At 35.5% G+C, this 23,159-nt stretch overlaps 1 protein-coding gene across 2 annotated transcripts; it reads right to left on the bottom strand.

Annotated features, from left to right (window-relative positions):
• Positions 1 to 19,904: 19,904 nt before the first annotated feature.
• Positions 19,905 to 22,123, bottom strand: LOC120217894 (amino acid transporter AVT6E-like). Of its 2 annotated transcripts, none has more exons than XM_039214915.1 (2): positions 20,333 to 22,123; positions 19,905 to 20,196 (listed from the first exon to the last, which is right to left on the bottom strand). In XM_039214915.1, the coding sequence occupies exon 1, from the start codon at positions 21,850 to 21,852 to the stop codon at positions 20,368 to 20,370; it is 1,485 nt and encodes a 494-aa protein (XP_039070846.1). In that variant the 5' UTR covers positions 21,853 to 22,123; the 3' UTR covers positions 19,905 to 20,196; positions 20,333 to 20,367. The 2 variants fall into 2 exon arrangements, with proteins under 2 accessions (XP_039070846.1, XP_039070845.1); XM_039214914.1 differs by having other exon boundaries at positions 19,906 to 20,132.
• Between the last annotated feature and the right edge of the window lie 1,036 nt (positions 22,124 to 23,159).

Genomic DNA, 23,159 nt, shown 5'->3' with positions numbered 1-23,159 from the left:
CAGGAAATGCAAATTCTTGGGGTATGCTGATGGAGTAAAGGGGTATCGCTTGTGGGAGCCCACTGCCCGTAAAGTGATCATCAGCAGGGATGTTATCTTTGTAGAAGATAAACTACAAAGAAAAGAAGACGATGATAGCGCTGAAAAGTCAGAGAATACACAGATACATGTTGAAAAAGAGTTTGAACAAGGAGATTCTTCTGAAGCAGAACTAGCACATGATGAACAAGAACCAGAGAGTTCTGAAGCTCTAACAACTCGTCAATCAGATCGTGTGAGAAGACGTCCCAATTGGCACTCAGATTATATTATAGAAGGTAATATTGCATACTGCCTTTTAACAGAGGACGGTGAGCCATCAACATACCAGGAGGCAATAAACAACTCAGATGCTTCACTGTGGATGATGGCGATGCAAGAGGAAATTGAAGCCCTTCATAAAAATAATACATGGGACCTTGTGCAACTACCACAAGGAAGGAAGCCAATTGGTAACAAATGGGTCTTCAAAATCAAACAAAATGGGGACGATCAAGTTGAGAGGTATCGTGCAAGACTGGTGGTCAAATGATATACTCAAAAAGAAGGTATTGATTTCAATGAAATTTTTTCTCCTGTGGTTCGACTAACAATAGTTCGAGTAGTCTTGGCAATGTGTGCTACATTGAATTTACATCTAGAGCAGCTAGATGTTAAAACAACTTTTCTTCATAGAAATCTTGAAGAAGAGATTTACATGCTTCAGCCTGAAGGTTTTGAAGAAGAAGAAAAGAATAACTTGGTTTGCAGGTTGAACAAATCTCTGTACGGTCTAAAGCAGGCGCCGAAGTGTTGGTATAAGAGATTTGATTTCTTCATTATGTGCCTTGGATACAACAGACTTAATGCAGACCCTTGTGCTTATTTCAAGAGGTCTGGTGATAACGATTTTGTTATATTGCTGTTGTATGTGGATGACATGTTGGTTGCAGAACCCAACAAAGATCATATTGAAGAATTGAAGGCACAACTGGCTAGGGAATTTGAAATGAAGGACTTGGGATCAGCAAACAAGATTCTAGGGATGCAAATTCACCGAGACAGAAGTAATAGGAAGATTTGACTTTCACAAAAGAGTTACTTGAAGAAGATCTTGTCACGATTCAGCATGCAAGATTGTAAGCCAATTTCTACCCCTCTTCCTATTAACTTCAAATTATCCTCCAGTATGAGTCCTAGCAATGAAGAAGAGAGGATGGAGATGTCTCGAGTGCCATATGCATCAGCAGTGGGAAGTTTAATGTTCGCTATGATATGCACAAGACTATACATTGCACAAGCAGTGGGAGTGGTTAGTCGGTACATGGCGAATCCAGGAAAAGAGCATTGAAATACAGTAAAAAGGATCCTGAGATACATCAAAGGGATCTCAAATGTTTCATTATATTACGGAGGATCAAACTTATTAATCAATGGGTATGTAGATTCTGACTATGCAGGGGATTTGGATAAAAGCAAATCTACAACATGATATGTGTTCAAAGTTGCTGATGGAGCTGTAAGCTGAGTTTCTAAGTTGCAGTCAGTTGTGGCTACATCCACAACAGAAGCAGAATATGTAACAGCTACACAAGCCAGTAAAGAAGCAATTTGGTTGAAGATGCTATTGGAGGAGCTTGGGCACAATCAAGAGTATGTCTCTCTATTTTGTGACAGTCAAAGCGCCTTGCATCTAGCAAGGAATCCATCATTTCATTCAAGGACAAAGCACATACGAGTTCAGTACCATTTCATTCATGAAAAGGTGGAAGAAGGAACGGTAGATATGTAGAAGATCCATACCAAAGACAACATAGCAGATTTTATGACGAAGGCGATCAACGCTGATAAATTTACCTAGTGTCGATCCTCCTGTGGCCTGTCAGAAATGTAAGCAACATGAAGGTAAAAGGTAGAAAGAATGGTGTGAAGATATGATTGTTCCAATCTAATCTTAAAGTGGGAGATTGTTGAAATTCCAAAGTCCAAATTGGCTGCACATTTCCACCGAAAGTGCAAATAATTAAATGCACTGAAAAATTGGTTGTTTTTTGTTTATTTTTTTGATAATGGTAAAAACTCAATTTTAGTCATTGTACTTTAGGGTATTTATAAATTAGTCCTTAAAGCTTCAATTATAAATACCCTAGCTCATTTAGCTTCAAAACCATCCCAAAGCATTCTAGCTTTATTCCAATACTAGAGAGAATTTAGAGAGTTTCTTGAGAGTTGTTTTCTTCTTTTTATCAAGAGAGAATTATCATTGTTTTCTCCTTGGTAGATCGAGAGAGGTTATAATTCCTATTTTTCTCGTAGTGAAATTCTTCTACCGTTACCCGTGGTTTTTACCTTATATTATTTAGGGGTTTTCCACGTAAAATTTGTGTCTCTTTTATCTTCATTTTTATTTTCTCAAATTATCAGTTGCGATTTTGCTCTATCCTTCATCATTCATCCCTCGTCCCATCATCGTCCTCATCATAATTTTCCTCAAATTATTTGGATCATTTCTCACTTATATTGTAAAGATATTATAACTAAAAAGGTATAATATCAAAAATAGTCCATAATATTTATTAAAATAGTAATTATGACTTCTAATCTTTCTTTGGGAGCATTTTCACTCCAATGTTTCATTTTACGAAGAAAAAAAACTCTTAATGTTTGACTGAATAATCATTTTCATCCTTATTCTTTTTTTAAGCATTTTAGTCATCAATGTTTCATTTTAAGGTAAAAAAACATATTTTAGAGCGTTAACAATTTGTTAACATCCACATAGAATTTTTTGCCTCAAAATGAAATGTTATGAATTAAAATACTTAAAGAGAATATGAGTCAAAGTTTATATTTAATAGAATATTAAGGGTATATGTTGACATTATATCATTTAAAAACAACGATATCCCACGTTTATTTTGAAATTTCTACCTTTTCATGTGTTAGATCGGTTCAATTCTGTCAAAATTTTATAGCTTTTTTGAACAATTCATTTTAATTTGATTTAGCTCTCTGTATTTTCATATTAATTTTGATTTTTGATTTTTAAATTATTTTGATAAAATAATTTTATTTGATAAAATTTTAATGTTTTTCCTCATATTTTTTAAATTAATTTTTCATCTAAATAAAAACAACTAATAATTCTTATATAATATTTTTAAAGATTATTTTCACTACATCAGATATAAATTACTTATTTTTATATTATAAAAAATTATTATAAATTAAAAAACAAAATTCGATTTAATTCATATAATCACAATTTTTAAACTTATAAACCATAAATAGTTGAAATACCAATTTATTCAGTTTCTTTGTTCATCCCGTTCATATTTTCTTAACATAAAAAAGGTATAATGCCAAATTCAGTCCCCAACATTAATCAAAATGATCATTTTATCCCTATTCTAATTTTTAGAACATTTTAATCCCACGTTTCATTTTAGGAGGAAAAAAACATACATTTCTAAAAGTTTTTAAAGATTTGAAAAGGAAAAGAAACAAATTAAGTTGGGCTCTGGTAAAACAAAGAAGAAGAATATGCAGACGTTAAAAAAGAGAAAATCGCCTCAGTGACCAAAAAAAAGTTATAATATACGATTTTAACCAACTTTTTTTGGATTTGCCAAAATGACCAACAAAATCGCAACGCGAAATAAAAATCGCAACGCGATCCCCAGAATCGCAAATCAGTTTCCAAAATCGCAACGCGATTCTTGAAAATCGCAATGCGATAGTACAAATTCGCATTGCGATTTTCCAAAATCGCAACGCGAATATGAAAATCGCAACGCGAACACATAAATCGCAACGTGTATCCGTATATCGCAACGCGTATCCGTAAATCGCAACGCGTATGGGTAAATCGCAATGCGTATCCGTATATCGCAACGCGTATCCGTAAATCGCAACGAGAATCTGTAAATCGCAACGATAATCCGTAAATCGCAACGAGAATCTGTAAATCACAACACTGAAATTTTGGGTATATAACACTGAAATCATAAACTAAATCCCTAAATCGCAACTCATTCCATCTCCATCTATCACTCTCTCCGGCGACATCCGTTCCTATATCCAACGACATCCTTCCCAATCCGGCAACAGGTTTTAGTTTCGCAGCTCGTCTGTTTAGTAAATTAATTTACAACCATGAAATCATCTAATGTTGATCATGTTTGGATAGATTTGTGTTTTGGAGGGTCATGGGATAATGTTCATGGTGTTTTACAATATATGCCTTTACCCATGAATCTTCAACTAAAATTGTCTTTACAAAAGTTAACTTATGAAACTCTAATGCTACGTGTTTCAAATAAATTGAATTTAGAGCCCCTAAGTGGATTTAGGCTATCTTATCAGAGAAATGGTAAAGTTTATTTGTTAACCGACAATGAAGATGTTGAACGATTCATTGCTTACATTAGTGTTTCACAAGATGATGTTACATTGTATGTTGTTGAACCTAGAAGTAGTATTGTTGGGTCAGTAGCGGGTAGTAATCAACTAAGTTTTTCTCAAAACCCACAACCTTTCTCTAATCCAAATCCCAATCAACTTTCAGCACCAAATTCCGGTTTTCGTATTGACCAGTTAGACGATGATGAGCCAACAGAAAAAATTGTGAGTACTAGTCAGTATTCGAAATTTGGTCTTGGTCAGTATCCGGACTTTGATATTGGTCAATACACGGATTTTGATGATGTTTCAGAAGAAGAAACAGACCATGTGTGTAATGATTTTAATATTGGTCAATACCCGAATTTTGATGATGAAACACCCGTTGCCGAGGAAGATGTTGTTGATGATAATGAGGAGGAAGTTACGACTGTGAATGAACATGTTGAACATCCATTCTGTAATTCATATAATCCTGAAGAAGAAAAAGAAGAAGAAAAAGTCCCCGAAGAAAAGAAAATACCACGGGAGTATAACTGGAATATGCCAGAATTACTTCAGTTACCGGAAGAAGAGTGGCAAAGAAAGCAGTTGATTGTTACACAAAAGTTATTCGTGTCAGAAAGATGATTGTTTTGATACAAAGGAAGACTTGAAGATAGCTTTGTATACGAAATGTGTGGAAGATGGCTATCAACTAAAAGTTAACAATCAAACAAAGATCGTTTCGAAACAAGTGTATGATTGACAAAAACTGTACGTGGCGTATGATTGCAAAGAGAATAAAAGATTGCAAAATGTTTCAAGTTAGGACTTTTATTGATAAACATACATGTTCAAGAACCCAAGTTTTTCCTCACCATAGACAGGCAAACAAAAAGGTGTTGGGTGGTTTTCTGGCTGAGTTAATTTTTGAATGGCAGGGTATATCGGGGACATGAAATTATGACTGACATGAATTCTCGGTTCAAGATTAGTATATCATATTCTCAAGCTTGGAGAGCCAAATGTTATGCCTTGGAATTGTTGAGGGGGTCGCCAGAAGCATCGTTTGCCCAACTGTCGGCTTATTGTCACAATTTAAAGCTGAAAAATCCTGGGTCGGTAACTCATATCAAAACAGATAGAGATGGACGCTTTGAGTTGCTGTTTATCGCCATTGGTGCTACGGTTAGTAAATCAATATAATTTTGTTGACTCATTTTTGTTAGTTACATGCATTTCACATTTAAATGATTATATTTCTTGTGTATATTATTTTGTAGATTCGTTCGTTTATTACTTGCATGCGCCCAGTTATTATAGTTGACGGAGCACATTTGAAAGGTCGATACCTTGGAGTAAACTTATTAGCAGTAGCCATGGATGCTAACAATGGGATATTGCCAATAGCTTACGGGGTTGGCAAATCTGAAACCTCTGATTCATGGATATGGTTTATGGGGCATCTTAGGGATTGCATAGGTCCTATTAGCAATCTGACAATCATATCCGATAGGGCAAACTCAATTGACAACGCTGTTAGAAGGTGTTTCCCAGATGCTTTTCATGGACTTTGTGGTGTTCATTTGTATAGAAATCTAAATCAAGGTCTGCTGGTATAAAAAAGCACAAATGGACATACTGGAAGGCTGTAAAAGCTTATCGGGAAGTGGATTTCAATAAGCATATAATTGTTTAAGACGTGTTTTGCCTCAATGTGCTCAAACACTAGAAGATGTCGGGTTTGAAAGATGGTCAAGAGTACATCAACTTGGAGCAAGATATGGTTTCATGACGTCTAATAGTGCAGAATCAATCAACGCTCTAAGTCGTCATTCCCGGAAATTACCCATTACTATGTTAATGGAGTTTTTTCGAGCCTCTATTCAACAGTGGTACTACAAGAAAGAAACCATGCAGGTATTATTTCTTTGAATTCGTAACTTATCATATTTATATTTTACTAAGTATTGTTTATTTAAATTTACAGGAACATTGGAACATCGTGTTACACCATGGACTGAAAAAAAGATAACGAAACGTGTTGTGAAGTCAACGTCATGGAGAGTTGAACCATGTTCAAACACTTTGTTTCAAGTACTGGATAATAACTTAAATGGGCTAGTCGATCTAAATGCAAAGATGTGTAGTTGTATGAAATGGCAAACATCTGGTTATCCGTGTGGCCATGTTATAAAAGTTGCTCTTCATTTAAACCAAGATGATTCAAGCGCATACGCTATGGATTGCTACACTACAGAAGTTTATCGACAGACTTATGCCGAGATTGTCTACCCTATTCCACATCCTTCTGAGTGGGACATACCAGATGACTTACAAACAGTTTTGCCACCAGCCATGGACAGAAGGCTACCTGGCCGACCAAAAGTCACGATCGTATACCGTCTAAGGGTGAAGAGAAGAAGAGATCGACATGTAGTCGGTGCAAGGAAAGTGGTCATACAAGGTTGACATGTGGATCACCAGTGCCATCAAAATCATCTTTTCTTCTACCAAAATATGGATCCTCATCAAAATCCAAAGCTCATATGGTGTCAAGCAAAAGGCAACCATCTTCAAAATCCCAATCACAATTGGCTTCACCTTTTGGGACTGTTAACTTAGGTGATTTTTAAATGCAAACGTTGTATTATGTGGATTTTATGTGTGAACTTTTAACATTTTCAGTTGAATTAATGACTCAGGCCAACCATTTTGACTTAACCAACTCTTGTTATTCAGTTGTTATCACTATTAGGCATGCATTTGACTATCGCAACACGGAAATTACAATCGCAACGAGAGAATCGCAATGCGAAATGAAAATCGCATTGCGATTCTCTCGTTGCGATTTTCATTTCCGCATTGCGATTTTCATTTCGCATTGCGATTCTCTCGTTGCGATTTTCATTTCGCATTGCGATTTTCATTTCGCATTGCGATAGTCAATTTTGCCTTCAACATAATGCAGATTGAAATCAACAAAATCAACCATTACATTTCGCAATGCGGAAATGAAAATCGCAACGAGAGAATCGCAATGCGAAATGAAAATCGCAATGCGAAATGAAAATCGCAACGAGAGAATCGCAATGCGAAATGAAAATCGCAATGCGAAATGAAAATCGCAACGAGAGAATCGCAATGCGAAATCTTTTCGAATTGCGATTATTCCATTGCGATTTTCATTTCCGCATTGCGATTTTCATTTCGCATTGCGATTCTCTCGTTGCGATTTTCATTTCGCATTGCGATTTTCATTTCGCATTGCGATAGTCAATTTTGCCTTCAACATAATGCAGATTGAAATCAACAAAATCAACCATTACATTTCAATCAATTAAACAAGCACAAATAAGAATTATATTCGCATCAATTACACAAATCAACTTTTACAAATCATCTTTTACAAATCAATTAAACAATCAAAAATAAGCAATAATTCTTATTTCCGATCATCTACTATTGAATCAACTTTTACAAATCAATTAAACAATCAAAAAACAATCAATTAAACTATTGAATCAACTTTTGCAGCCATACATCATTTTCACGCAGTTCACTTCTGAGATTAACCTGCAGAAACCAAACATTTGCTCAAACAACACTTTCTACACATCTAAAACCTACAAACAGCAAATTATTGAATTCTAGGTACTTAACCAAACATTTTCAAACCAAAAGTATATAAACTTACCAATTGTTTATGGACATTTTTATAACGCGGATGCAGGTAGGCAGCGTCTCGTATATATCGATTTAGCCATATAATGCCGAAACCACAAGCCTACTGCAGCTTTATCTCTATCGGTGGGAGGTAGATACTTGATGCTTCCCGTCGTCAAACGCTCCAACGCCAAGCATACGAGAGGACCACAATCTCCTCTGGCTCCGCTCGTTTGTTGTGGCACGGTCTCGTCTCTAACAACTGTAATATTGAGCTTCTTTGGCTTCTTGTTTCCAGAACGAGTCCAATAATTGATCGCATCCAAGAATTTAGCCAAATGAGAGCTCCATCCCTTAATAACATCTCTTAAATCAGCCAATGATATGTAATTTATCATGCTGTCATACACTATTGTCTTAAGGGATGGGAGCTGAAGCTCGACGAGAATCCAATGTTTACGTTCCAAAACAGGGATAAACACCTGCAATCATAAGTAATAATTCATTCATTTGCGCACTTATTTCATAAAACCTTTAAACTCAATCTAAAATAAATACTAACCTTATCGACCTCCCACCATGCAGGATAAAGTTTAGCTTGTCCATTGCCCAAATCAAATGATTCATTTCGTGCATTCTTCAAGTGAACGGCGTGAAAAGACGTCGGCATAATTGTATATCGTATATTTTTATTTTTCTTAAGTTTTCTTATTATTAGAAGACGTGTCACCCACGCATCGATATGCTGTTTTACAAAAAAAGACATATATTAGTGACTTACATAAATTAAAAAAAAAAATTAATCAAATTGATATATAAGAAAAATATAAGACTTACCCCCCCATCGAAATAGCCATTGTCTTCGACCCCTAATAATACGCCCCACCAAGACCGATCAAGCACAAATAGATATCATCGGTGAGCTTGCATATGTCAGTGAAACACCCCTGGCTCCGCTCATGTAGATAAAATCAACAGCGGTCTTAGCCCAAAGGGTGTTATCCAGAATTGTGTCCGGTAGTTGTTCCCTCTCCTCTTCAGATACCGGTATGGTACTGGCCGTAACTCATACAAGAGCCAACTTGAATCCATCATGTCCGGCACGTCAGAGGGTTTCTCAAGAAGCCTACATATGACGCCATGTGAATCGGGCTCTTGAATGGTGGGAGGGACCTCTTCAATGATGACAGTGGCCTCTTGAACGGTGGAGGGGACTCTCGAGGAATGATAGGGGGGGCCTCTTCAACGATAGGAGTGGACTCTTGAGGGATGACAGGCGAGTCGGGCTTCTTCTTGCGGTGTCTTCGCACTATTGGGGTGTACGAAGACTTAATAGCACGTGCACGCTGTCTGATGCGTGAACTCCGTCGTGCAAGCATAACCCGACGTAAAGCATCCACTCTATCGGGCCGCTAAATAATTAAATACAAAAATCAGTAAATAAACAGACATGATATTTAAACAGTGAAAACAAAGACAAATATGTTTCAAACTTGCATTGTATTCACCCAAGTCATTATTCTATCATAGTTCACAAAATGCATCAGATAACAAAGAAAATATGTTTCAAACTAATACCCTGAAGTTAGTATTTGTCTTTGTTTTGTCTTTTGGTTGAAAGTAAATTTATCCATTCAAGTTTCAATTTGCAGAAGAAGAAATAGTTTACTTTCGCAACACGAAACTTAAAATCGCAACGCGAAACCAAAATCGCAACGCGAAACCAAAATCGCAACGCGAAATGAAAATCGCAACGACAGAATCGCAATGCGAAATGAAAATCGCAACGAAAGAATCACAACGCGAATGAAAATCGCAATGCGATTTTGGTTTCGCGTTGCGATCTTATCGTTGCGATTTTGGTTTCGCGTTGCGATTCTGTCGTTGCGATTTTCATTTCGCGTTGCGATTTTGGTTTCGCGTTGCGATTTTAAGTTTCGTGTTGCGAAAGTAAACTATTTCTTCTTCTGCAAATTGAAACTTGAATGGATAAATTTACTTTCAACCAAAAGACAAAACAAAGACAAATACTATTTCACAATGTTAAAGAATACACAGTTTAGCAGAATTGGCAGCAACCGAACAAATTTACTTTCAACCAAAAGACAAAACAAAGACAAATACTATTTCACAGTGTTATAGAATACACAGTTTAGCAGAATTGGCAGCAACCGAACAAATTTACTTTCAACCAAAAGACAAAACAAAGACAAATACTATTTCACAGTGTTAAAGAATACACAGTTTAGCAGAATTGGCAGCAACCGAACAAATTTACTTTCAACCAAAAGACAAAACAAAGACAAATACTATTTCACAGTGTTAAAGAATACACAGTTTAGCAGAATTGGCAGCAACCGAATAAATTTACTAAGCAATCTAAGTGAAATGGCTAATCTAAGTGAAATTACGAGTAAATTTATCATTAAGTTAATATGGAAAATCTTAAACTTACCTCGTTGCGTAGAGTATGAACCTCATTCTGCAACGATACTATCATCTCACGTAGAGCGGCAACCTCACCACGTAAAGTTGACACTCCACACGCCATGCACCATCGTTATCGCGTAGAGTACCGATCTCCTCACGCAAGGCATTGACCTCATCACGTAACTCCCTTGACTCGTCCCGTTGAGGTGGAGGTGGAGAACAGGGAGATAGGAGTCGTGACATCTTTGTCGGTCGCCTATCATGAGGTGATGGTGGAGAAGAGGCTCGATGATGTGACGGGATAGGTGATGGCTCTCGTTCTAGAGGTGTATAGTCGGGTCGATCGGGTGATGGCTCTAGGTGAGGTGATGGCTCTCGAATTGGAGGAAGTGGATGCTGCTCATCATCCGTGCCATCAAAAAAATTCTGACTAGCTTGCCACCAATCAGTGGCAAGCTCTTCCTCCGTGGGTGTCAGTCTTTGTAATGGAATGTTAGCCTCCTAAAATATAAAAACTCAAACAAAGTTAAACGTCTACTATTAATAACTTGTTTATATATTATATGAAAGTATTTGTGTTAACTTACATTATTTATTGTGGCATATGGTATTAAGTCTTCCCAATCCAACAGAGTTTTCCTCTTCCAGGAAATAGCCCTGGGAATATCATTTGACGTTTTTATTGCATATGTACGCATGCTGGGGAAAGCCTCGAATATCCAAATCTACAAACAATATAATAACAAAATTAGTAATTGTTAAATAATTAATTATAATTTTAGAAACATTATATAGAAATTCTTACCTTAAAGGCCCAAACAAAGCCTGACAAAGTGTATTTGGACCCATCGCCCCGCAAACTTTTGCGGTCATCAAAGGCAGACGACAACTTAGTCCAGGTAGCTTTCCATATATACGAACCCCACGGAAACAGATTCCATGCATTCAGGTCCTCTACCAATATTATTAGCTCCCGATGAATAGGTTGTCTGGCCTCTCTGCCTAAAAAGCCGGCATACACAAGTAGTAGAAGGCATACTCGGACAACATCGACGTCATCCATCCGAGTGAAACCAGCTTTCTTATTAAACAATTTCTTCAGGTCGTCGACATGTAGGTTCGGCTTCTCCATTGACTCATCCGGAAAAACCCGGGATAACCATGATGGGCGGGCGATATGACGAGTGTACCGGCCTACATCATCGTGTCCGAATCGTAGACCAGTGATTAAGCAGAACTCCTTCCGCCCAAAACAAGTATACGCTGGTGGAAAATGAAACCATATCTCTTCCTCACTACGTTGTATACTGTCGGGTAGATTTGATGTCATGGTCTGAAGCCACAAATGGGTCAAATTAGCATCTCCACCCGGATGCTGTACTCTCAGCCATGGCCCGAAGCAGGTTTCCTCAAACAATTGTCTTTGAGCAGGTGAAAGCTTCTTTGCAATTGTAGTGGCCAGGCTGACTTTATTTCTCAAGGTCAATTGAGCCGAAAAAAATTTCTACAAAAACAATAAACATACCAAGTTAGATATACCAAAAACTACACTGTGAAGATATACCAAAAACAATAAACATAAAAAGTAGTAGTTTATTCTTGAAACTAAAATTTGCAACACTGTTTTGTCTTTTGGTTGAAATGAAAATCGCAACGAGAGAATCGCAACGCGAAATGACAATCGCAACGAGAGAATCGCAACGCGAAATGAAAATCGCAACGAGAGAATCGCAACGCGAAATGAAAATCGCAATGCGATTTTGGTTTCGCGTTGCGATTCTGTCGTTGCGATTTTCATTTCGCGTTGCGATTCTCTCGTTGCGCTTTTCATTTCTCTCGTTGCGACAGTCATTCTCTCGTTGCGATTTTCATTTATCTCGTTGCGACTCTTCTGCAAATTGAAACTTGAATGGATTGCATTACTTCAACCAAAAGACAGAACAAAGACAAAGACAAATACTAACTTGAAAATCGGAACGAGAGAATAGCAACGCGAAATGAAAATCGCAACGACAGAATCGTAACGCGAAATGAAATCTAAGTGAAATGGTTAATCTATTATTGAAATGACCAGTAAACTTATCATCAGTTTCAATATGAAAACCTACAATAATGCAAACATTTCAAAATAAAAATAATTAAAAAACTAACCCTCGGAGGTTGATTTTCCATTTCTGAATATTGTGAGGGATTTCTGACCGTGAATGGTTGTGAGGGATTTCGCCGGAGATGGGGACGGAAATCTTCGGAGATGGGGACGGATTTCTTCGCCGTAGAGAGTGAGAGATGGAGATGGGACTGAGTTGTGATTTTAGGTTTTAGGTTATGAGTTGCGATTACGGGATTTTGTCTTAATATTCTTTTTGTAATTTGAAAATAAAATACGCGTAGCGATTATAATGGCGCTTTAAATATCGCGTTGCGATTTACGGATACGCGTTGCGATTTTATGTATTATCGTTGCGATTTACGGATACGCGTTGCGATATACGGATACGCATTGCGATTTACCCATACGCGTTGCGATTTACGGATACGCGTTGCGATATACGGATACACGTTGCGATTTATGTGTTCGCGTTGCGATTTTCATATTCGCGTTGCGATTTTGGAAAATCGCAATGCGAATTTGTACTATCGCATTGCGATTTTCAAGAATCGCGTTGCGATTTTGGAAACTGATTTGCGATTCTGGGGATCGCGTTGCGATTTTTATTTCGCGTTGCGATTTTGTTGGTCATTTTGGCAAATCCAAAAAAAAGTTGGTTAAAATCGTATATTATAACTTTTTTTTGGTCACTGAGGCGATTTTCTCGTTAAAAAAAATAGGCAAAAAACAAAGCTTACAGAAAAAAAGTTGGGCGCTTCAATTGCATGCATTTAACGTACAAAAACATTGAGGTTAAATTAAGTGCATTGCCCAAATTGTAACAACTCGATTTTCAAAAATAATATTTAATTGAAATTGGAGGTAAATTGTGAAAATGGGTGAAATTAAGTGATTAAAGTATAATTTATGAAAACTTGTATGCCATTTTCAAAGTAAAGGAAATTCAAGGACCAAGCCCTGAATTTCTCCTAAAAGTGTCGGCAAGTTTGTTATAACTAACGTGTTTTCTGATTTCAATCAGAAAACACAAAAGCTTTTCTTTAATTTTCTTCCTCTCACACCTCCATTTTCAAGTCCGATCCAAACGCCGTCCGAATTCCGATCGTTGTTTTGAAACCACCGTTGTGTTCATCATCGAGCGAGGAACAAACCCTTCAGATTAATTGAAGCGAAACGCGGCCAAACGTCGGGAATTTCCAGTCAAAGTAGCGACGGTTTTGTTAGCTCTATCGCCGAGGAAATCTTAAATTCACCGCTGATCGTTGCTCCGTTTACGACACCTCCCGCACCATCGTGTTCCTTGTGCCGTTCCGAGTTCACCGGTGTCAACCTTGTCCACCGTAGACGGCGGCGCGTGAGGAGGTGGTGCAGTCAAAGATTCGGTCGATTTAAAATCGAACTCTCCGCCGTTCAAAAATTTGAACCGATCGTTGTAAGTATCTTGAAATCGTTCAAAATAATTTTTAGAAATTTTTCCGGGATTTTTAGGGCCCCGGAGGACGCCTCACGCGCCACACGCGCCGCCGCAGGGCGAGTGGCAACCGGTTCTGACCGGTTTGACCGGTTTCAACCGGTTCGAACCGGTTTGACCGGTTTGACCGTTCTGAACCGGTTTAACCGGTCTGAACCGGGTTGACCGGTCTGACCCGACCCGACCGTTGACCCGACCCGACCGTTGACCGTTGACCGTTGACTTTCTTTGACCAAAACTTAAAATGGCTTTGACCGAGCATTAAACGACCGTTAATCTTTTCCGAGTATACCTATCCTGATAGTTTTCGACGTTCGGAATCCGTTTCCGTGGTCTGTTTTGTCAAATTCGAATTCGAAGGTCTCCAAATCTACGGTCAAAGTGGTTGACTTTGACTTTGACCAAGAATTTGAATTTTCGAAAAGTCATACTTTATGTTTTTCGACGCATTGATTCCGATTCCGCAATCCGTTTGGCCAAATTCAGACTCGAAATACCTCAAATTGATAGTCAAACCCGAAAAATGCGTATATACTTAAGAAGTTTAGCTTTGAACAATTAAATAGGATTTGAGACTGATAAATATTATTGTTTGAAGGTACAAGAGACTCTCTGGATCGTTCGACAGCTCGACCCAGCTCTTCTAGATCAGTTAAACCACGTGTGCCAGTATTCACCCGTTCGAAAACTGTAGCAGAGCGTGGTGAAACCAACAATCAGTAGATTTGTTATTTGAATCTATTGTCGAGGTGTGTTCCCTACTTATTATTGAACTGTTTTATTGGTTTTAATATGTGGTACACCGAATTCATTGGTTATTGTTTTATGGATGCACCAATTTAATGTGACAATTTATGGAATATGGCTGCTATCTAATTTTTGTTTTGAAATGGTATATGATTACCATGTTTTTGGATTTATGGAATTTATGTCACGGTGCAATTGAATTTTGGAATTGAATTACGATGGAATAGCTCTGATCAAGCTAACTGGGCCTAATGTGACTCTTGAGGGCCCCAAGATGTTTCATTAGGTCGGCTTTCCTTTGCTGTGTGCTTAGGGTAAGCTATATGGACTTATTGACTTGGGCTTAAGGATACAAACTTCAGAGCCTATCCTTAAGTCGGCTTTCTTTTTGCTATGTGCATAAAGTAAGCTATATGGAAAATAATTTTGGCAACTACTGATGGTGTACCGGAAAAGGGTTTAAACTATGATTTTCAAAAAGTTAAACTCTTTTACGAATTTGTGAGATTACTGGACTATGATTTGTACCTATTGTGATTTTATGGAAATGTTGGGACACACTGAGCATAGCTCACCTTTTGAAAATGTTTTCCCCCTTTCAGATACTGTTGGTTAGATACCTTGGTTCGAGCACTTGGAGGATCAACATATCTCTTGAAGTAAATCAGATTGTAATGTTTTGATCTGGCAAGTTGACTTTATTTTGGTGACATAGACCTTATTTTAAAAATATCGGATTTTATAATGATAACTCTTTTGCTAATACTGCTCAGTTTATTGTGATTTTGAATTTGAAGACATGTTTTAAATTAAATTATTATTTATTTGTACTATATTTACGAGTTAGATTTTGATAGTATAATTTGTTTATAATTTCATGTTATTTATAATGTGATTTTATATTGATGGAACAACGGTTGCGAAAAATGTCTTTAATAATCATAATGTGATCCACTAGACTTAGTCGAAACGCATAGGCCGGGTCTAGGGGGTTACACAAATCCCTTCATTGTTTCTTCAAGGGACAAAAGATGGAACCAGGAGATCATCAAACAATTCTTATTTGTATATAATTACATCAGTATAAGTATGTACTTTTTTATTTTCGAATACCTATTCTAAGTATGTTTTTATATTTTTTTTAGAAAAATTAAAAATTCTACCACATATATTTATTTCAATGAATAAAGACTTTAGAAATAAGTAAATTGAGTAACAAAACATATAAATATAAGAAAATTTTCTACAATGCTCGTCGAGCGAGGATGAGCACCGTTGGCGATGATCGCCACTAATTTATAAAACATTACATTATAAAGTATTAAACGTATAATTATAAATTAGTTAAAAATCTAAATGTAATTTAATTAAAATATAATATTTATAATCTTATTTTAATTATAATTAGATCAAATATTAATTTGGGAAATTATAAACCCTAGTTTATTTTCATAGCTTTGAAGCTCCCATCGTCAGTATCATCTTTTGCCGGTGATTTAGTCTTTATAGTTTGTCGGCGGTGAAAGATGATACCAGTGACGGCGGTGACGGCGGCGGAAGCTTCAAAGCTATGAAAATAAATTCTGGTTTATAAATTTCTCAAATTAATATTTGATCTAATTATAATTAAATAAGATTATACAAACTAATGTTTTATAAATATTATATTTTAATTAAATTACATTTAGATTTTTAACTAATTTATAATTATACGTTTAGTACTTTATAATTTAACATTTTATAAATTAATTTAATGATGCTCATCACTAACGGTGCTCATATGTGCTCGTCGAACGTGACATCATCATCCCAAATATAATATTTATAATTATTTATTAGTATATTTGATTTACTAATGAATATGATAATTACTTTATGAATTTGATTTTTTTTATTTTTCAAATATATAATCATATTAAATCACAAATAATTTATACATTATGTACGCAGATATTCAAATACAACTAGAAATGTAGAAAAAATATTATTAGGTGAGCCAATATAAATATAATAAAAATTTTATCTAACATAATTCAAATATATTTAATTTAAAAATATAAGAATATGTATATTTTAACTGAATCTAAAACAATATATTTATTAAATAATATAATTTTTAATATAATTTGTACATATTTTTAACATTATTTGTATTTGATTTATTTAGTATTCGTGAACATGTTAAATTTAACGTTTGCAAACATGTTTTTTTATATGTTTTCCAAGGATGGAAGTAGGATTTTATGGTCAAGGGTGGAGTTTAGGAAATTATATTAAAAATTTAGAGGATTTTATATGAAATCAAGTCATCGATATGAAATACAAAAAAATACTTAAGCTACGTGGGAATTTGAAATTTTCAAATAGTGCAATCATTCGTGATGTTTGTCGACATGTTCGTTTAAGCATTCGCGAACATGTTTCCAAAAAATAATGAAATTATGATATTAGTCCTTAAGCTCCTTAGACTTCACAAATTGAACTCCAAAATTCACTTTATTCAATTTGGTCCTTACTTTCACCAAAAATAAAAGGAAAAGGAGAACAAGGTAAACTAGCTTATAAATGAGTTGATAAATGAGCTTTCAAACGAAATTAATCGTGAACATAAATGAATCAAACACACTTCCATTCGTTTATTAAATGAACAAAAAAAATATTCATACTCGTTTATTTGATCTAATAAACGAACGTTATACGAACGGTCCACGAACAGTTCATCGAACATCCTGTTCATTTACACACCTATACTTCATCATCCGTAATATTTCTTTAATTATTCATCTTATATTAGCTATATATATATATATCTTCACACTGCTGCTGTTTTTCAATGGATCGCAGTGTTTTTCATTCTCGGCATGAAAACATGCGTGTGTATGTAAGTAACATGGAATTACATCGCCTTTCTTTCTCAATTCTGCATGTTTTTTAACTGAAAATCTACGCCTTGCAATGGTAGATTCGTGGTCCTTTGGTGGATTATCATCACATTCACATTCAACTTATGCGGAATATTTTTGGTGTTCCATAGGTAAGTCTCTAAAGAAACTATATTCATCAGTTATCGAGGTGGTCGGTATTCGATTTTAACCAATTTAACTGATCGAGTAATGCAGAATAGTGTCGGATACATGCATTGCGATGGGCGAATGGGTTGAAAACCCGAAGGCGAATTCGGCATTGGAGGAAATTATCCCTTGTGCCAACAAGGAAGCAGACGAGGAGATCAAGCAAGCAGGCAAAGCCGTGACCACAAGAATTAACGATTTGCTGAACCAAGTCATTATCTATTCCAATGAAAAAAATGATTACAATCAATCTGGTCCCTTAGTGCCTTTAGTCTGCGACCCCTATAAACATGAAAATTATCAACAAAACTGTGGTGATCAAGCACCATTGAAAAAAGCAGAAGAGGTAATAATCTATACTTACTAATAATTAAAGTCAGCAGCTGCTAATTGCTAATGAAATTGTTGATGTGGTGGTAAAGTAAATTTGTATAATAACATATTTGGTCCTCATTACTTACACCTTTTAAATAAAAATAGGACTAAATTGATAGAATGTATAAGTAAAGAGAATCAAATGTGTTATTATACATATTTACTTAACTGTCACGTCATCAATTCCGTTAATATTTAACTATCATCGACTTGATTAAAACTAATTTGATAGCTTAGTGACCTAATTGACAAAATATTTTGTCTAGTGGTTAAAATAGAAACAACACTATAATTTTGACTTTGGGGTAGTTTACACTAACTATATTATCAATAAGACTTAACATTTTAAATCAGATAAAGTATTCGGAGTAAATCCAATGTTATTGTTCGAAATCATGTAATACTCTTAAATTTGATCCAGTAAAATTTTCAATGATCGAAATTTACTTTTTAATATTTGAACTAAGTTTCGTTAACATTCATAATTCGATTTCCATCCAGATAGGATTTAGAGTGTTACATTTATATATATACACACACGTAAAAGCTAAAACAAGATTGATCAAATGCCAAAATATCAAACTCTAAATCCTAAACCCTAAATAATGATAATTCACATTCATTTACAATGTTTTCACTTTTTCATGCAGGAATGGAAGAAATAAGTATGTGAAGTTTCAAAAAAAGGGAGTTTGCACCACACGAGGGCGTTTAACACCAGAAATGTACGGGGTGATGAGTAAAGCAGTGAACATAAGCGACTGTTTATATGAATCTAGTTACTTATTGGTCACCGTTGTTGACTGCACTATAGTAGACCACATTTTAAATAGTTTAAAGACCACAGCTTTCCAACAAAGACATCACAACCAACTCAAGGGCCAGTGTCAAAAATAGGTGTGTGTGTATATATATATATATATATATAAGCGTAAAATACACATTTAGTACCTAAACTAATACTTTTGTTCTGTTTTGGTACTCAAACTTTATTTTTTTTTTAAAATCATACCAAACGTTTAGTTTAGGTTTCAATTTAGGGGCCCATTGTTAGGTATGATTTTTTTATTAAAAAATTAGATACCTAAACGGAACAAAAGTAATAGTTTTGGTACTAAACATGTAGTTTACCCTATATATAAAACACATACACATATTCTCAAATATTTTTAAGTTTTGTTCATATATTTGAAAGATCGTATCTCGTATAGCCCACCTTGTTTGAATATATGGCCTGTATAGAACTCTTTTGAGGAAAATGAAGAATCTAGGTTGGTCACCAACCAAACAATGAAACGTATGAGGAAGATGAGACTTGAAGGTGAAACTAGATGATCATACTTCAAAGTTCAGATCTTGAATTTTATTACCAATTCCAAAGGAGAAACATGGTAACAAAGGGATGAACATTCTCTCCTCTATCAATCCCTTAAACAAACATATAAACATGACGGAGCAGATTCGGCTTTTAACTATAGATTTCAAAACATATAGGCACGAATCAGCTATATCGGGTTTTGCATTTAGTTGGATTCAAATGAAATCCATAGCATCTAATACGTATCATTTGAATAGAAGCATGTAGCAGCACAAGTATCATGAAAATTATTACAGTACATCACAGAGCTTTTCTCCAGAAGTAAACTAAAATAACTCTCCCTCCTAATCTGTTCTAGTATTTTTCCTACCGCAAATAGTTATACTCCAATCTTTTGTGCAAGAAGAATGTTGTAACTAAGCATATCCATAGCATGGTCCAATTCGTAAAGTCGAAATAACTTACAGGTTACAGGAGATGAAGGTCCATTCGGTATCCTCCCAAATCGTCTCATCATATACCGAGTAACCTGTCGCAGTTGCTCTGAAAAGCATTAAAAGGCAATGCATCAATGCATATAATCAAACTGTTGCAGACTTGCAGTGTATTGGCACCTCGAAGGAAAAAAAATACATCACAATATCATCATCCCGAACCATCTGATTGCCTTATCGAGCAAGCAAAGCAACATTGAAGCAGATTAACCATCGCCAAGGCTTCGAGCAAAATTATCAAAATTATACCTTGGGAAAACAGGCCCGAAACTCTTCAAGAGGAATCATTCCGATTTCCTTTGAATAGTATAAATATTTTCGATTGTACCAGAAATGCTAACTATTATAGCCAATATCAACATCAACCAGGACAAAAAAATTTCTACTCCACTCAAGCTCAACCCCTCTTCCTGCTGACTTAGCCTCAATGCAATAAGAGCAGGGAACGTAAAACCTAATGAAACAGCTGTTGTTGCTCCTGTAAATTTGAAAGCTGTCCATATATTTGGGATCATAGTAGATCCAACATAAATAAGCATTAACAATATTACTGTTAATACGAATGACCTTTTCCGACTCTCTGTTAGAGGAGTCGATCCCTCAAACACCAAGCTATCCACGGTTTGCCGAAGGGAAAAGTGGATAACAGGGAAAACCAGAACCAAATGGAAAATGTAACCGACCCGGACAATATAATTCAATGCAGTGCTAAAACGAATTCCAAGATCCCTATCAAAATTGGTCAAAACATCACCTTCAGTATCCTTCCCAAAGAGCAAATATCCTGATATAGCTGTTGAGGCATAGACTACAACACAAATAGAAGTTGTGATCCTTCCAACCTTGTTCATCTTTTGAGGCGATCGCCCTTCAAGCTCGTTATATATAGGTTGGATATTAAAATGGCAAACATATGCATTTGTCATGACAGGTATAACTACTATAAAATCCCAAATTGCCATTTTCGATCTGAAATCGGGGCTCATCCTTGGAGGATCAATTTTCCCTTCAACAAGCTTAATGAATGCAACAGCAAAGCAAACCACAACGAAAACTACGGCGAGAGCAACAGAAGCAGCCGATGTCGTGCTCAACGATTCGATCCTATTTAAAAAGCAAAGTGGAGCAAGAAAAACAACCATAACAACCAAAACCAACAACTTCCTATGATCCCAAAAGCCATGTCCCAACCACTGGTCAAAAATCCCAAGATGACGAACTGAACCGGACATAACATCACCTATAATAATCAAATAAACTATCAAAACACCTGCATTGTTGACAATTATGCAAATCTCAGATAAAACCCTAGCAGTTCTCCCCATTGCAATCTGCACGACTTCCCCATAAGATCTAGCCTTACAAGAAACCGCAAACCTAATCAACAGCTCGACACTCATTTCAGACAAAATCCCGATCAGAATTATCAAAATAATCCCCAAAACAACTCCAAGAACCTTCATAGTAGCAGGTAAAGCCATGATTCCCGCACCAATAATTGTGGTAGTTAAGTTAAAAACAGCACCAGAAATACCAGACCCATTATTGGGTTTACTCAGATCAAGGGTATAATCATCAGGATCAACATCGATATCGTCGTCTTCGTCGTCGTTAAGATCAGCAAACTCATGAGCAACCTTGGCATGGTTTACCCAGTTTCCGTCATCAGAAAGGAGCGATTTCTGTTGGGATCTAAAGTCCTGGGGTTCATTCTGCATTTTTAATTCTACATGGGAGCCTTTGGGTATGGCTGAATAATTACTATCCATTCTAAAATAAACAAATAAAAAAAAGCTTGAAGCTTTGCAAAGATCTCTCGGAAGAAATCGAATGTAAAGATTAAAGAACTTATAAAGAAATGGGGAGAAATGAAATGGAATTGAATATAAGGGATTTTGAAAGGGCCAAGAGAAAAGCAGCAGATCCGAGGTGGGTCAACGTGTGTGTGGAGGAGAAACAGAGGAACAGAGAAAGAGCAATCTGTTTGGAAATAAAGGAGTTGCCATTGGAGGAGACATTTTTAGACTGAATTTCCTATTTTGTCACCCCAGGTCTAAAACTCCATTTTTATTACTTTGCGGTATTATTACTATAATGGGTAAACTATGTATTTAGTCCCTAATCTATTATTTTGATTTCATTTTGATCATATAATTATTATTTTTTTAAAACTATATCTAACATTACGTTTTAGTCACATTTGATGCTAACATATCACCATAAATTAATGTCACATCATCATTGAAAAAATAAAAAAAATCTCATGTCAACAATTTTATATACTTTTTAACGGTGGGTGACCAAAATGAAATTAAAACTAAACGTTAGGCATAATTTTGAAAAAATAATTAAGTGACCAAAATGGAATTGTAGAAATATATGAATGACTAAATATGTAATTTATCCTTTTATTATTAACCAATTAACATTGTTAGAAGTTTAATTAAAAAAAATAAATGCTCAAACTATAACATTTTATCACTTTAGGTACGTAAAGTATTTTTTGTTGAGTTAAAGTTTTTAATATTAATATTTTAAGAGTTTGGTCCGTCACGTTTTTAAAAAATATATTATATGACATGTGATATGGTTATTTTTTTATATTTTTATTTAAAAAATATAAAAATATTTTTATTTTACAAAACTTTAATTTTTTTAAATCTAAAAAAAATACTTAAATCCTTAAAATTCTAATTCCAATTTAATTATAATTGTTGTTTGTCATCTCCGACCATCGTCTCTACTGCTAAACTATCATTCATCTATCAATGTCCAACCATTAATTGACCATTACTCTTATCACACCCATCTATTATTAATTCGTTGAACGGCACTATGATAATCTCTCATAACAACAATAATCTATAGGACCATGTGTTTATTTATAACAAATAAATAATCGAAAACGATAGGAGAATGGATGGTAGAGCGGAAAGATTAAAGATTAAAGACTTGAGATTAGAGATTTAAGGGATTAGAGTGATGATAAAGGTAATGACCGATCCTGAATGAGCGGTAATAGATAGGTGATTATTTAGCGATGGTGGTGGTGATTGGGGATGACCAACGATGATAA

This window comes from Hibiscus syriacus, unplaced genomic scaffold, assembly GCF_006381635.1.
Source record: "Hibiscus syriacus cultivar Baekdansim isolate YM2019G1 unplaced genomic scaffold, ASM638163v2 tig00110194_pilon, whole genome shotgun sequence".
In the NCBI taxonomy this organism is placed as follows: domain Eukaryota; kingdom Viridiplantae; phylum Streptophyta; class Magnoliopsida; order Malvales; family Malvaceae; genus Hibiscus; species Hibiscus syriacus.
Note: the sequence above shows the minus strand (reverse complement) of the source record. Positions and strands in the feature narration are given on the sequence as shown.